Below are 15,409 nucleotides of genomic sequence, written 5' to 3'. Positions count from 1 at the left end.
TTCTGTCTTCCACGGAAGGGAAGAGACATTCTCAGTGAGGAGGGAAAAAGGAAGAACACAAAGGAGTGGTGAGTTCATGAAAGGAGGGAGAACTTTTTAAACCAAACCTGTGAGAAACTTAGCTAAGTGAGATAATCATTTTTCATAAAAGAAGATATAGTAACAGAAGAAAAATCAAGATACTGTAGTCATTTTTACACATCAGTCATGCCTACCAATAGTAAACTAAATACAAAATTCATGGAAAGTCCATGTCCTATTCTTAGGTGAGTCTTAGATAAACCCACTCAATATAATTAAAGGTACAGCTATACCCACACCCACATAACCACTCTGCTTGTGCAGAGGCAAAGGCAGATCATAGCTCTGCAAAGTTAAGCATCACATGGAGCTTCGTATATTTAAGAGTTACTGTTTTCATTGAAAATTAAAGCAGGCACTTAAATTCTTCCTATTAAAACCGTCCATTTTACTTTTTCAACCTCTCCACTATAGGTTAGACAAACAGTATGAAGCATTTGGAAATATCAAATTGATACACGCTTTTATTTAACATACAATCTTTCTTTCCTCAGTCCCTCAGTAGCCCCTGCTACTTTTCCTACCTCAAAATTGTTTCTTTCTCTCACCACAATTGCTTATTTCAGAAATTCCTGTCCAAACTATTCTATATGTGATGATTACTTTGGAACACCTTTGTATCATAAGTTAAAGATGCCTAACAATGTTTGTAGGAATATGTACATACAGGAACATGTGCATTTATAAGTGCATATAGACATATTATATAGGATGTATATATTACATATATTTTTTTTTTCTTGAGACGGAGTTTCGCTCTTGTTACCTAGGCTGGAGTGCAATGGCACGATCTCAGCTCACCGCAACCTCTGCCTCCTGGGTTCAGGCAATTCTCCTGCCTCAGCCTCCTGAGTAGCTAGGATTACAAGCACACGCCACCATGCCCAGCTGAATTTTTGTATTTTTTTTTTTTTAGTAGAGACGTGGTTTCACCATGTTGACCAGGATGGTCTCAATCTCTTGACCTCGTGATCCACCCGCCTCGGCCTCCCAAAGTGCTGGGATTACAGGCGTGAGCCACCGCGCCCGGCCTATATTACATATTTTAAATGTATAATATACATAGATCTGTACAATAAATAAAAAAATATACACAAAAAGGAGGGCTCCCCATTTTGGGTGCTCTTCCCCCTTGGCCTCCTCCACTGCTTGGGTCTTTCAGCAAGCTCCAGCTTTCTGTCAGGACTCTGTAGATGCCGAGTCTACATCTTTTGGTTTTCTAAGTGAGTGCCACCCTCGTGAATACCCACAGCATGACTGTCTTTCGTTAGTTCTTCTCCGCAGTTGCTTAAGGGTTGTAACTGGCACCAGAACAAACGAGACAGTAAGACGCCCTGGGCTGGTAGGCACCAGCATTGCCTAACCAGGGTAATGTGCCAGGTCAAGCCACCGCTTCACAAGCACTGATGCTACCCAGCAAGGCTTCGGGTTTCCTTCCCTGCAACATGGTACTGCCTCAGGCACAGGAGAGGCAGGAGAGAATGACCTTCAAGATCATTCTTGTGAACTAGGTAAAAGAGCGCCACCTGCTGAACACAAGCACCTCTATAGGTTTTCCTTGTTGGCTAATAGGGTACCTAAAGGAATACACCGCACCAGGCTTGTTATTCAAGTCTCACTGGTCACTCTGACTTTTGATGCAGGTAACCCAGCTCCCCTTAAGCTGGATCAGCTAACTGGACACCAAATCATAACTGCTCCAGATGGTCACAGGTCAACTTTACTGCTTTACTCACATGCAACATTCATGAATGTCAAGTCCAAGACAAAAATCCACAGCAACAAGGATTGGTATACATATGCCTGCCAGAATCATCATTGTCTGAAAGAAACCATGATGACTTTCACATATGTCACGTATGGTAAGTGCAGTGCCAGGAGGGTAAGCAAGAACTAGTCAACAACAAATCACAAAACAAAAGAATTAACTGGCCAGGCGCGGTGGCTCACGCCTGTAATCCCAGCACTTTGGGAGGCCGAGGCGGGCGGATCACAAGGTCAAGAGATTGAGACCATCCTGGCCAACAGGGTGAAACCCCATCTCTACTAAAAATACAAAAAAAATTAGCTGGGCGTGGTGGCACGCACCTGTGGTCCCAGCTACTCAGGAGGCTGAGGCGGAAGAACCGCTTGAACCCTGGAGGTGGAGGTTGCAGTGGGCCGAGATTGCGCCACTGCACTCCAGCCTGGCGACAGAGCAAGACTCCATCTCAAAAAAAAAGAAAAGAAAAGAATTAACTGACAGAGATTTAGAAAGTACCGGCTCACCGGCATCTTTCTAACGGGAAAAGATGAATACATTTACCCTGTGCTCGTACCCTTTAAAAACAGGAATGCATGTGTACTGGCGTGGAATAAAGTTTCCCCAGTTCTGGAAACAAGGAGCTCTCTCTACTTTGCATTCTTTCTTTGTGAGGAAAATACTTAATCATAACCACTCCTAAATGCCTCTTAATTTACCATTTCCTCATACGTAATTCCTGGTTGCATACGATGGGAGCAGTCTAAATAGTATTGCTCATTTTGAAAAGCTGGCTTTCAATTGCACGCTGGAGGGTCTGGGCTCTCAGATCTCGGCTTTTTCCTGGAATTTCCCACACAAAGTCAAAAGAAAGAGAATGTCAGAGAGTTGGTCTATTGGGCAGGCCAGAGAGTAGCATTTTGCCCAGAATGAAGTAATGTCTACAGTCTTACTTTTGCACAGAAAAATGAAATCAGATCCTATGCAAGGGCACATGCAGTTTTTAACACCTTCCACTTGTTCATGTGCTTTTTCTCCTTCATCTGGAAGAAGCTTACATTAGGCAGTCTTCTTAATTTACTTAAGGCTTCCCACAAAAAATAGAAGCAGAGTATTTTATTTTTCTAGGAAGCAGGAACACACTAAATTGGACTCTATAAAAATAAAGCTATATAAAAAATTACTAGAAGAAAATAATAATGTTCTAAACCAATTGTTTTTAAAATTTGTTGAGGCTGGAAAAAAGGCATAAACTGTAATTAAGCAGAAAAACCAAAAGAAATGATCCTGAAGTCAATTTTGTTACTATCACCAGTAGTTTTAAATGTTTATTCCATGAAAAATACTACTTCTGCCTGATTATAGAGAACACATTTATTCCACAAATACATATTAGGCACTTATTCTATACAAGGCACTGTATTAGGCATTGGGTCTCTGCACTCAATAGCTAAATTTTGGTAGAGAATAAGGCCAATAATAACTTACAGGATAACATCTCTGTCTGCCCAAATCGCATTATGCTGAGGAAGTTTAATAATAAAGGAGCCAAGCAAGTTAATCTAAACCTATGGCCTTGACTTAGCCTTCTTAAAAAAAAGAGTAACAACTACTCAGTTAATAGAATTCTTACAATGGTCATCACCCTACATCCAAACCATTATCCTTCATTTTAAAAATAGTTAGGAGAAATGATTTCCCTTATGAAGCAAGGACCCCGGAGGTCTGTCTTCTGATTTCTGTACCCTGCCCAAGGGCTGCTGTCATTTCTGTCGCTGTTATCTGCTCCCAGGTGCTTTGCTTCTTTGGGAAAATCAGCTGGTGCCTGGCAAACGTGCTAATCAGGCCTATGTGTCACTGTGATGGAAACTGTGACTTGCTGGGTCGTGCTTTGCCAGTCATGTTTTCAAAGATAGCTCATCTCTTTAAAGGGCATTGTGCACAACGAAGTAGAGGTCCTATGAGACCAATCTGCCAATCAAGAAAACATGACTTAGAAAGGAAATAGCAACATCTTGTATCCACATCCCTCTCTCTACGGAGTGCAGATACATTTGCAGACATTAGTCTATCCTCAGAACAGCCATTTTGGTTCTAGCAAACAGCTTTATTAGTACTATTTGCTGATTATCCTCTGATAAACCCCATCTGTGGGAGAAATTGCAGTATTAGGCATGAAGTTCTTTTTTTTTTTTTTTTTTTTTTTTGAGACGGAGTTTCGCTCGTTACCCAGGCTGGAGTGCAATGGCACGATCTCGGCTCACCACAACCTCCGCCTCCTGGGTTCAGGCAATTCTCCTGCCTCAGCCTCCTGAGTCGCTGGGATTACAGGCACGCGCCACCATGCCCAGCTAATTTTTTGTATTTTTAGTAGAGACGGGTTTCACCATGTTGACCAGGATGGTCTCGATCTCTTGACCTCGTGATCCACCCGCCTCGGCCTCCCACAGTGCTGGGATTACAGGCGTGAGCCACCGCGCCCGGCCCAGGCATGAAGTTCTTTTATCTTGTCTTGCTTAATTCTCCCTCAGCTTGAACTCACAAAGTTTGTTCTGTGATACCACATAAGGTGTAAGTGGTGTAAACATAAGCAAATCTCAATAAGCATCTATTTTATTACTCTGTCCTCAACTGGAATTATGGGGGTGGGGGGAGGGCCTATAGATACATTCCTTGGGGTACAAAAGTTTTCCATAAAAATTTCAAAGTGAATTTTTAATTTTTTGATGATAACCTTCAAATAGATACACAACAACTGACAGATGGATATGGCAGAAGTCAGAAACCTTCTGTAAAAGATCGAGTAACAAATATTTTAGGCTTTGCAGGACCTTGCTGCCAATACTCAATTCTGCTGTTGTAACATGAAGGCAGTCAAAGACAATGGCCATGAGCCAATAAAACTTTATTTACAAAAATAGGCAGTGGACTAGATTTGGCCAGCTGACCCATCTAAAATCATCCAGATCTGGGTACTGCCAAATGATTTCAGAGTTCCCGTCTGCATTAATGTGTATGATTGCACAGGGCCGTGTGGGACTGCAATAATTATCAAGAGACAATGAGAAAAGAACATAAGGATGATGCTTTTGGCTGAGTAAAGGCCAAATGACATCACAGCACGCAAAAGTTTACAGCAGATAAAAGACAAGTGGTGGAGAACTGGATTATCATGTGGCTCAGGGTAGAACAGGTGTTCAGTCTCAAAAGAAACTGCACGGAGCCATCAACATCACATTCATATTGTGAGGGGCAATTTCATCTCAGCAAAATATTAATCTTTACATTTGATTTAAGTTATAAATTTGAATTTTATTGATTTTCTAGCTTGATCTGCATTTCATTTATAATTTTATTTCGGCTGTATGGATGTGTAAGAGTTGTAAGAACACAGAGTTCATATCTAGTCTTAGATCTAGAGTTTTTGAAATGTCATTCTAATATAAATAATTTAAGTAACTGGGGTAAATCATGAGACCTTTCTTTCCCTCTAAAAAGAAGAATAATGCTCAAGTTTGGAAAACACTGTCAAACACAAGGCTTTAACTGCAGGGCCTAACCATGAATGAGAAAATAGGCAGGCTTGGTGAGGTGAGGGTGGGGAGAGCCACATGGCATCTTGGGAAGTGTAGTTATCACAAGCACACCATTATAGGCGGAAATGGGAGCAGGCCACGTATCACTGCCTGTCTGAAATTGTAATGTTTCATATACCCAATCAATTCAGCATGTCAGGGAACCAAACAGGGCAGAGAAAGCCTATGTCAGTCTAGCAGAACTTGACTGAACAACTGCCAACAAGACACTAGAGCCCAGATAAAGGAGTTGCATGTACCTGCCAACCTTTCATCTGTTGAAATGAGACGGGGTTTTGTACACACACATGTGGGAATTGAATGGGGCTAAAGGGAATCCACACATTTTATCCTGTCTGTTGGTACACACCAGAAACGAAAGCCATGAGAGCCATAGGAAAAAATATATATATGCAGAATACAGGTAAAACAAGACATCATTCTAAGGACTCAGAGGAAGGAGAGCATCAGAAATCAGTTTATGACTGAAACCCAAACAAGATTCGGAAACCGACATCGTCATTATGATACAAGAAGATATAACTTCTATGACACAACAATAAAAAGCCATGAGGAGATAACAGGCTGAAACATAAGAATAACAGACTGAGATCAAAAACCAACAAAGAAAGAACATTTTTTAACATGAATGATTAAAAGAAAACTAATGTTAAAATAACATAATGTAAATCTCTACTACTGAAATTAGAAAAGAACAAAAATGTAACTATGGAAAATCAGTGGTATAAAGCAGAAATAAAAATGAAAAGGCAATCTACACATACTGGAAGAATATATTTGTAATACATATACCTGGCAAAAAGCTTGAACCTAAAATTACATAAAGTATTCTTTTTTTTTTTTTTTTATTGAGACAGTGTCTTGCTCTATCGCCCAGGCTAGAGTGTAGTGGTGTGATCTCAGCTCACTGCAACCTCTGCCTCCTAAGCTCAAGTGATTCTCTCACCTCAGCCTGCCAAATAGCTGGGATTACAGGCATGCACCACCGTGCCCAGCTAATTTTTGTATTTTTAGCAGAGATGGGGTTTCACCATGTTGGCCAGGCAACTCTCGAACTCCTGACCTCCAGTGATCCACCCGCCTCAGTCTCCCAAAGTGCTTGGATTACAGGTGTGAGCCACTATGCCTGGCCCAGTCTATATTCTTATAACCTAATAAATAATAAAACAACCAAAAACTCCATATTAAAAGAAAAATGAGCAAATGACATGAACAAATGCTTTTCAAAAGAAGATATAAGAATGTACAATAAGTATATGAAAAGGTGCTCAACATTGTCATCAGTGAAATGCAAATTAAAACCATAATGAGATCGTATTTTACACCCAGTTAGAGGACTAAAATTAAAAGGACTGAAAATACCAAGTGTTTCCAAGGATGAGCAGCAGCTAGAACTCTCACACGTTGCTGGTAAGAATATAAAATGATGAAACCACTTTGGAAATAGTTTGGCAGATACTCACAAACTTAAGCATATACTTACATGATCTAGCAATTTTACTCTTAAGTATTTACCCAAGAGAAATGAAAACCTATGTCCACAAAAAGATTAATACATACGTTCACAGCATATTTTCCATAATGGCCAAAAACAGTCTAAATTGTCCACCAATGAGTGCATGGATAAACAAATTGTGGGTTTATTCACACAAGACACCACTATTGATAAATTTTAAAAAATAAGCTAGTGACACCTGCAGTAATATGGATGAATCTCACAAACATTATGCTGAATAAAATAGAGGGGCACTGAATGACTCTATTTACATGAATTTTGAAAATAAGTCAAACCGGTCTATACTGAAGGAAATCAGATCAGTGGTTGGCTGGAATGGGGTTAGAAGAAATGTGTGCCAGGGCACAGGGGAATTTCTGGGGTAACAGAAATGTTCATGGAGTGATGATTAATTACATAAGTGTGTTTATCTGTGAAATCTCATTGAACAACACATTTAAGATACGCACATTTATGGCCAGGCATGGTGGCTCATGCCTTTAATTCAGCACTTTGGGAGGCCAAGGTGGGCGGATCACTTGAGGACAGGAGTTCAAGACCAGTCTGGCCAACATGGCAAAACCCTGTCTCTACAAAAATACAAAAAAAATCAGCCAGGTGTGGTCGTGTGCCCCTGTAATACCAGCTACTAAGGACACTGAGGGACGAGAATTGCTTGAACCAGGGAGGCAGAGGTTGCAATGAGCTGAGATCGCACCACAGCACTTCAGCATGGGTGACAGAATGATACTCTCTAAAAAAAAGTACATATTTATTATATATGTGTGGTGGTTAATTTTAGGTGTCAACTGGACTGGATTAAGGAATACCTAGGGAACTGGTAAAGCATGGCTTCTGGGTGTGTCTGTGAGGGGGTATTTCAGAGACTGGCCTGAGAGTTGGTGGACTGAGTGGGGAAGATCTGTCCTCAATGTGGGTGGGTCACCTAATCAGACAGGGACCCAGATAGAACAAAAAAGGAGTTAAAAGGATTTGCGCTCTCTTTTTCCTAGAGCTGGTATATTCTCCTCCTCTTGTACATGCTCTCTTGCTTTGGGGACTCCAGAATTTACAATAGCAGCCCCCTGGGCTCTCAGGCCTTTGGCCTTAGACTAAGAATTACACCATGGGCTTACCTAGTTCTAAGACTTTAGAAATTAGACTGAGCTACCAGCATCCCGAGGTCTCTAGCCTGTTGTGGATCTTCTCATCCTTCATAATCACATGAGTCAATTCCCCTAACAAATCCCTTATCATCTATCTATCTATCTTTCTGTCTATCTCCTATTGATTCTGTCTCTCTGGAGAACTCAGTATAGTATGTAAGCTATATATACTATATTAATTGATTAAAAACAAAGGCACCCACATCTAGAGTCATTTTAGAAAGTTTTACAGTACATACAGGTAAATTTTTTTAAAAATTACATGAACATCTAAACAGAAAAATCAGATGACTTTCAAAGAACAAAAAAAAAATTTGGTATCATATTTCTCCTGAGAAATACTAGATAAGAGATGATAATGGAAACAAGTAGAGTTGTTAAAGAGGGGAAAAAGTGACTCAAGAATGTTATACTTCAGTTAATAGAGTTGCTACAAATAAAAAATTACAAAAGAATGTCATACCTAGCCAAGGGTTGTTCATAAATGAATATAACAAAAAACCAATCCATTCATCCACCTTTCTAAAAAAAAATTTTGAAGCTATTTCCCAGGCAACTTAAGAGGTTAAGAATGAAGAAAATCTAAATACTTACTATAAAATCATTTGAAACTGAATGAAAATATAATACAATAATAGTAATTCCTAGAAAAAATATAATACAAAAAAATTATAGAGAAAATGTGAGTCCTAAATCCCAAATTTTATTAAGTAAAACTGGAGAATATGGGTGCAGCACGATAATGAAGTAAGTACCCATCCAATTCCTTATTTAATATGAAGTGCAGACCGGAGATATTGGTTAACTAAATTGTAAAAGACTCATTTATGGGATACTCATAGCCATAAAAATAATGAGAAAAGGCCAGGTGCAGTAGCTCACGCCTGTAATTCTAGCACTTTGGGAGGCTGAGGAGGCTGAGGCATGCAGATTCCCTGAGCTCAGGAGTTCAAGATCAGCCTGGGAAACACAATGAAACTCCATCTCTACTAAAATACAAAAAATTAGCCTGTGTGGTGGCATGCACCTGTAGTCCCAGCTGCTCAGGAGGCTGAGGCAAAAGAATTGCTTGAACCCAGGAGGGGGAGGGTGCAGTGAGCCATCATCACGCCACTGCACTCCAGCCTGGGCAACAGAGTAAGACTCTGTCTCCAAAAAATAAATAAAAATAAATAAATGAGGAAGCTCTTTATGTTCTGATACAAAATATCTATAAAATAAATTTATTCTGGCCGGGCACGGTGGCTCATGCCTGTAATCCCAGCACTTTGGGAGGCCGAGGCGGGTGGATTACGAGGTCAAGAGATCGAGACCATCCTGGCCAACACGGTGAAACTCCATCTCTACTAAAAATACAAAAAAAATTAGCCGGGCGTGGCGGCACGCGCCTGTGGTCCCAGCTACTCAGAAGGCTGAGGTGGAAGAATCGCTTGAACCCAGGAGGCAGAGATTGTGCCATTGCACTCCAGCCTGGTGACAGAGCAAGACTCCACCCCAAAATTAACAAATAAATAAATAAATAAATTTATTCTAAAAGGAAAGTATAATAGAAAAAATGTGTCTGGCGTGCCACAATTTGTACAACAGAGAAAAAACATATTATTCAAGAGAAATTGGTAACCTTGGTTGCCTGGGGAAATGATATTGGGTGTCTGCGAAATAGAGGTAAGGAAGACTTTATTACAAATGCTTTGTCCTTTGTTATTCTATAAATGAACCATGTAAATGTTACTTATTTTTTATTTTTTATTTTATTTTATTTTTTTTTTTGAGACGGAGTTTCGCTGTTGTTGCCCAGGCTGGAGTGCAATGGCACGATCTCGGCTCACCGCAACCTCCGCCTCCTGGGTTCAAGCAATTCTCCTGTCTCAGCCTCCCGAGTAGCTGGGATTACAGGCACGCACCATCATGCCCAGCTAATTTTTGTATTTTTAGCAGAGACGAGGTTTCACCTTGTTGACCAGGATGGTCTCGATTTCTTGACCTCGTGATCCACCCGCCTTGGCCTCCCAAAGTGCTGGGATTATAGGCGTGAGCCACCGCGCCCGGCCACTACTTATTTTTTAAAACAAAATTTTTAAATGTGTTAAGAATCAAGTAAATACTCATTGGTGACTTCAGCACATATGTAAATCTAGCTTATGATAAAGACATCACAAAATTTAAAAATTCAATAAATGATCCTGAAGCAACTGGTTTTCTATTTGGAAAAAAAAGGGCAATGTTTAGTCCTCATTTCACTGCCTGATGAGAATAAATTACAGACTGATTAAAGAGTCATGAAATTAAACCATAAAAATATTAGAACAAAATCAATCTTAATCTAATAAATTTAACTTCATAAAAATAGACACATCATATAAAATTAAAAGATACACCAAAAGCTGGGGACAATGCTTTTCACAAATATAAGAAATTAGTATCTTTATTTTTCTTAAAGAGCCAATAAAATTAAAAAATAAGACAAACTTGGCAAAAACCTAAATCTTCAGTATAAGTATAAAAATGGGCAAAAGAAATAAACAGAAAATGAAACTGGTTAAGAAACACACTTACTAATAATCAAAGTAATCCAAATTAAAGAGACACTTCCTGCCTATCAGATAGGGACCCTCATAACTACAGATGAATGCATAAATCGGCACAGCCTTTCTAGAAAACACTATGAGATATACACCGACAGTCTTAAACATGTTCTGACTTTTGACTTAGTAATTCTGTCTCCCCTGGGATTTAATGCAACTTTATTTATAACAGGGAAAAAACTGAAATAATCAAAATATTTAACACAAAAATGTTAAATTCTGATATATTCATATAAAAAACATTGTGCCAAAGTTAAAATAATATTTTTAAAAATTTAATGACCTGAAAAAAGTTTAAGATACGCTATAAGTGAAAAAAGCAGAATAAATACCATCATATGCTATCACAATTTTGGGATTATAACTGTACAAAACATAATAGATTTTAAATACTGAAAGGAAATACAATACAATCTTAGCAATAATTTTCTTTATTTAAATTCATTTTTACCTTTCTGTATATTTTAAAGTTTCTATAATAAATAAGTGCGAGGAGATGCCGTATTTTAAACAAAGAAATAATATAACTATAAAAATGTTTCCTGGCCAGGCACAGTGGCTCACACCTTTGGGAGACTGAGGTGGGCAGATCGCTTGAACCTAGCCATTCAAGACCAGCCTGGGCAACATGACAAACTTTCATCTCTACCAAAAACTGCAAAAATTAGCTGGGTGTGGTAGCATGCCCTTGAAGTTCCAGCTACTTAGGAGGCTGAGGTGGGAGGATCAATTGAGCCTGGCAGGTCAGGGCTGCAGTGAGCTGTGACCAAGCCACTGCACTCCAGCCTGGGCAACAGAGTGAGACCCTGTCTCTCAAATAAACAAATTATTTCCTGGCATCAACATGCGCAGGATCTCCACTGAAAAAGTTAATTGTTGCAATAAGTAATTTGTAGATAAAACCCTGAAGATACATTAGCGCTGCCTTCCATCTTTCTTTCTTTCTTTTCTTTTTTTGAGACAAGAGTCTCACTCTGTCACCCAGGCTGGAGTGCAGTGGCGCAATCTTGGCTCACTGCAACCCCTGCCTCCTGACTTCAAGCAATTCTCCTGCCTCAGCCTCCTGAGCAGCTGGGACTGCTGTTTGCCACCATGCCCGGCTAATTTTTTTGTATTTTTTACTAGAGTCGGGGTTTCATGGTGTTAGCCAGGTTGGTCTCAATCTCCTGACCTCGTAATCTGCCCGCCTCGGCCTCCCAAAGTGCTGGGATTACAGGCGTGAGCCACTGTGCCCAGCCACCTTCCATCCTTCTTATATACCTTTGGTTCAGAACTTCACACAGGCAAATAGTGTGTAAAACAGATACTTCACTAGGACAACTTCAGTGGGCCAGCCAACAAGAGCACTATCTCTTAACATAATGAATAACCATGTACAGACACCATAACAAACCACAAACAACGCAACTGCAATGGCGTTTTCATGATACATTTGCTGGTTCAGAAAGTCTTCAGTCAAGACCACCTACTTATGGCCCACAAACCACAAGGTGAAAGCAACTGCTGAGATAATCTATAAACTGACAACTTTCGTATGAAGAGTCCCAAATCCCGTGCCCAGGCTCCTAAGTGTCCCTCCCCATCCCCTGCTTGTTTCCTCTGGCAGGATGTTTTATATTATGTTCATTTCCAACCCAGCTAATAAAGGAGCTCTTTAAAGTTTAGAAAAACACTGCTTATTGGGTTCCTGGGTCCAGCATGTGTGCAATACATAAATAAGCAAAGAACACATGTACAGTACCTTCCCAAAGCTGTGTTGGCTTGGCAAAATTCTCCCCACTCATTAAAACAACATAAGATGCAGCTGCTCGAACTGTAGCCTGCCATGTTGACATGGCAACGGGTGGCTCCTGGCATGGAAAAAGGGCCCTGTTGTTTATGGGAGATCCCACAGTATAAACACATGGCCTGCAGAAGAGAGACAAAGAAAGGGGGAGAATCTTTAAAATGAGTTGTCACTTTTCTCACCACCAAGGTAGTAAAGGTTAAGTTGAGCTTTCAAAGAAAACATTTGAAACTTTGCAGTTGACTGATTTCAGAGTATTTTGAACTGAAGCTGCCAAGGGCTGGCTATGTGAATAGCTGAGTGGTTATTTCTCTCAAACGAATTTCTTAAATATGTAAGAAGAGTTGGTTTTTTTAAGGAGAAAAATATTTTTTTGGATAAAGTTTTACATACTAGTCTGCCAAGTTATAATTTATATTACCCTTGCCCCCTCCCCTCAGGCCCTGATGCCTTCAAAAGAAAAGTTTGAGAGACATTCTTACAAACCTTTTGGAAAGCATTCTGGAAAAGAAAATATGTTTGGAGATCACGGAGATATTAATGCTTGGAAAAACAAGCTGGTGGTCTCAGTATCCAGGGCTGGCAGGCAGATACCCCCAATCTTGGAAACCACCATCTCAAATGGAACCCTTGTGGGAATCCTTGTGTGGAGGCCAAGAACAGGGGCTGGCATATAAACAGGACTGTGGGTCACAACAACGAGGCCTGTGATGGGAAAGCCAAGGGTGCAGTTGTTACCAAAGTAAGCATACAAAACCAGTGACATGGCATCAGGACTCATTCTGCCATGAGTCCTAATGGAATCAGAAAGTACAATCCCATCCAATCCAAGAAAAATCCCTCCCATGACAGAGTCATGGTTGATAAAGATGGAAAAGATCCTCAAGATCAAAGGGGTCAACTCTTGACACCACAGAGTCGAAGGTACAAGACTGACTCCTCAGAAAAAACTTAGGAAAATGTTTCCACTTTCTGTTTTTCAGTTGTGACAAATATATAGTTTTGGTCAGCTTGACTTATAAATGAATAGAGCAAAGCACTACTTCTTTTGGATAAACTGGTTTTCCTTTTTCATTAACATCATTATAATTGAGCATTTATCGTGTTCACACGACGTGCAAGAAAAATCAGAACGATGGTTCGACTCTATCAGTCAGGGTCTTGTGTGGAAAAGAGAAACCAGTCCAGGTCTTAACAAACGGGTAATTCAATCTTCGAAATGAGTTATACAAACGATAGAAGAGCTGAGAAACCAATTAGAGGACAGTAAGACAACCTAGGGACTGGCCACAGCAGTAATCAGCTGTGACTCCTGGTTGAGACTGGAAGAGCTGGTTGTTACTGGGTGTTACTGGGTTATACGGCAGGGGTCATCTGGCAGAAGCCAGAGTCACAGTGGGGACTGTCCGGGGGGAGCTGGGACCAGAGGAGACTCAGCCACACTGGAGCTGCCAAAGGAAACAGGAGGAGGAGAAACAACTTACTTCCAGCCAACTCCTGCTTTCAAATCTTCCACCAGTGGCCCCCACTGGCCAAACCTAGCAGGAAGCCAGAAGACTAGAGAGCCTAGGAAATGAAGTTCCTCGTCATTTAGAGAAGGTCACAAAAAGAGCACAAAATGGGTCTCAGAGCAAACAGGCAGCTGCTGTACGCTCATCCCACAAGTATGCATGCCATGATAACGTGAAGGTTTGACGTGGGGCAGGGAAGATTAGAAAGTCTAAACACCTTTGTACCAGCTGGGCTGCCAACTTATCAAATGACTGTGGGGAAGTTCCTCAACTTCTGAGTCACAGGTGAAATCGGTATTGGGCCGGTGAAGCGGGAAGCAAGAAGTGACTTCTATTGTCTGTTCTGTTCAATAAGCACCTTATTTACCTAGTATAAGTCTGTGTTGTGGGTCTTCCCTTGCCTGCACGGGGAACAAATCCTCCCCAAACAACTGGCTTGCCAAGATGTTGCTCTCCTCCCTATAAGGTTGTGTTGGAGGCCATGCTGGCATATTATTACACATGCCACTTGTGCCCTTAGGTATGTGGTCCCCAGGGCTGCCTCCATCAACTTCCACACCTCTTCCCCAAAGCAACAATCGGATCTGAGAGGAGGTCAAATCTGAGAAACACGGGAGATGAAAAACCAGGACTTGGAAAGTGATTTGCTGAAGAAGAGGGAGAAGGAAAGGAAGGCTCTTCTGAGGAGGCAGCTGCCAAGCTGGCCCCCAATAGCCCCTTCTTCCCAATATTTACATCCTTGTGTAGTCCCCTCCATACTGTACCAGGTCTGTGTGACCAAAGAGACCTGGGTAGAGCCAACAGGCAGCTGCAGTACTCTCATCCTATAGTATGTATGCAGTGATAATGCAAAGGTTTGACCTGGGACAGGGAGAGATCAGAAAGTCTAAGCATTGTCTGATAAGAAGGACCAACAGCATACAGCAAAGGTGATGGCATGTCACTTCTGAGGCAATTTTAAAATCTGTGGTTTTCATCTCAGACTATCTTTTCTCGCTCTGTCCCCCATCATTCACTCTAGGTCATGAGTGTCAGGGAGTCACTTAGGCAGCCTAGGGAGGCACCCACATGGTAAGAAACGGACACGTTTGTCCAACACTCAGTGAAGAACCAAGGCCTGCAACAGCCATGCAAGTGAGTTTGAAAGAGGATTTCCCAGCTCCTGGCACGCCGTGAGACACCTGCAGCCCCGGCCAACAGGTGGACTCTAACTTGCAAGATATCCTGAGCAAGAGATGCTGGCTAAGCTGCTCCTGGATTCCTGAGCCTCAGAAACTATGAGAGATAATAGGCATTTTTTCTTTTAAGCTGCTAAATGTGGGGGTGATTTGTCATGCAGCCATAGTTAACACAGAATTTTCTGAGGTTTCTGGCTCAAGTGGTAAGATGGATGGTAAAGCTATTGAACAAGAAAGGAGGACGAGGGTGGGTCCAAGGAGATAGGTGGA

At 41.0% G+C, this 15,409-nt stretch overlaps 1 protein-coding gene across 19 annotated transcripts in view; it reads right to left on the bottom strand.

The window, feature by feature from the left end:
• Positions 1 to 15,409, bottom strand: part of AOPEP (aminopeptidase O (putative)) — a 377,149-nt gene that overhangs the window by 313,760 nt on the left and 47,980 nt on the right. For all 19 annotated transcript variants that reach the window (XR_004264993.1, XR_004264994.1, XR_004264996.1 and 16 more), the window contains exon 3: positions 12,406 to 12,572. Coding sequence is in view for 16 of the 19 variants with exons in the window: in XM_032266392.1 (XP_032122283.1) it covers positions 12,406 to 12,572 (167 nt within the window). In the remaining 3 variants the exon portion in view is untranslated. The remainder of the gene's footprint in view (positions 1 to 12,405; positions 12,573 to 15,409) is intronic.

This window comes from Sapajus apella, unplaced genomic scaffold, assembly GCF_009761245.1.
Source record: "Sapajus apella isolate SASKATOON/1434 unplaced genomic scaffold, GSC_monkey_1.0 scaffold158, whole genome shotgun sequence".
NCBI classification, from domain to species: domain Eukaryota; kingdom Metazoa; phylum Chordata; class Mammalia; order Primates; family Cebidae; genus Sapajus; species Sapajus apella.
Note: the sequence above shows the minus strand (reverse complement) of the source record. Positions and strands in the feature narration are given on the sequence as shown.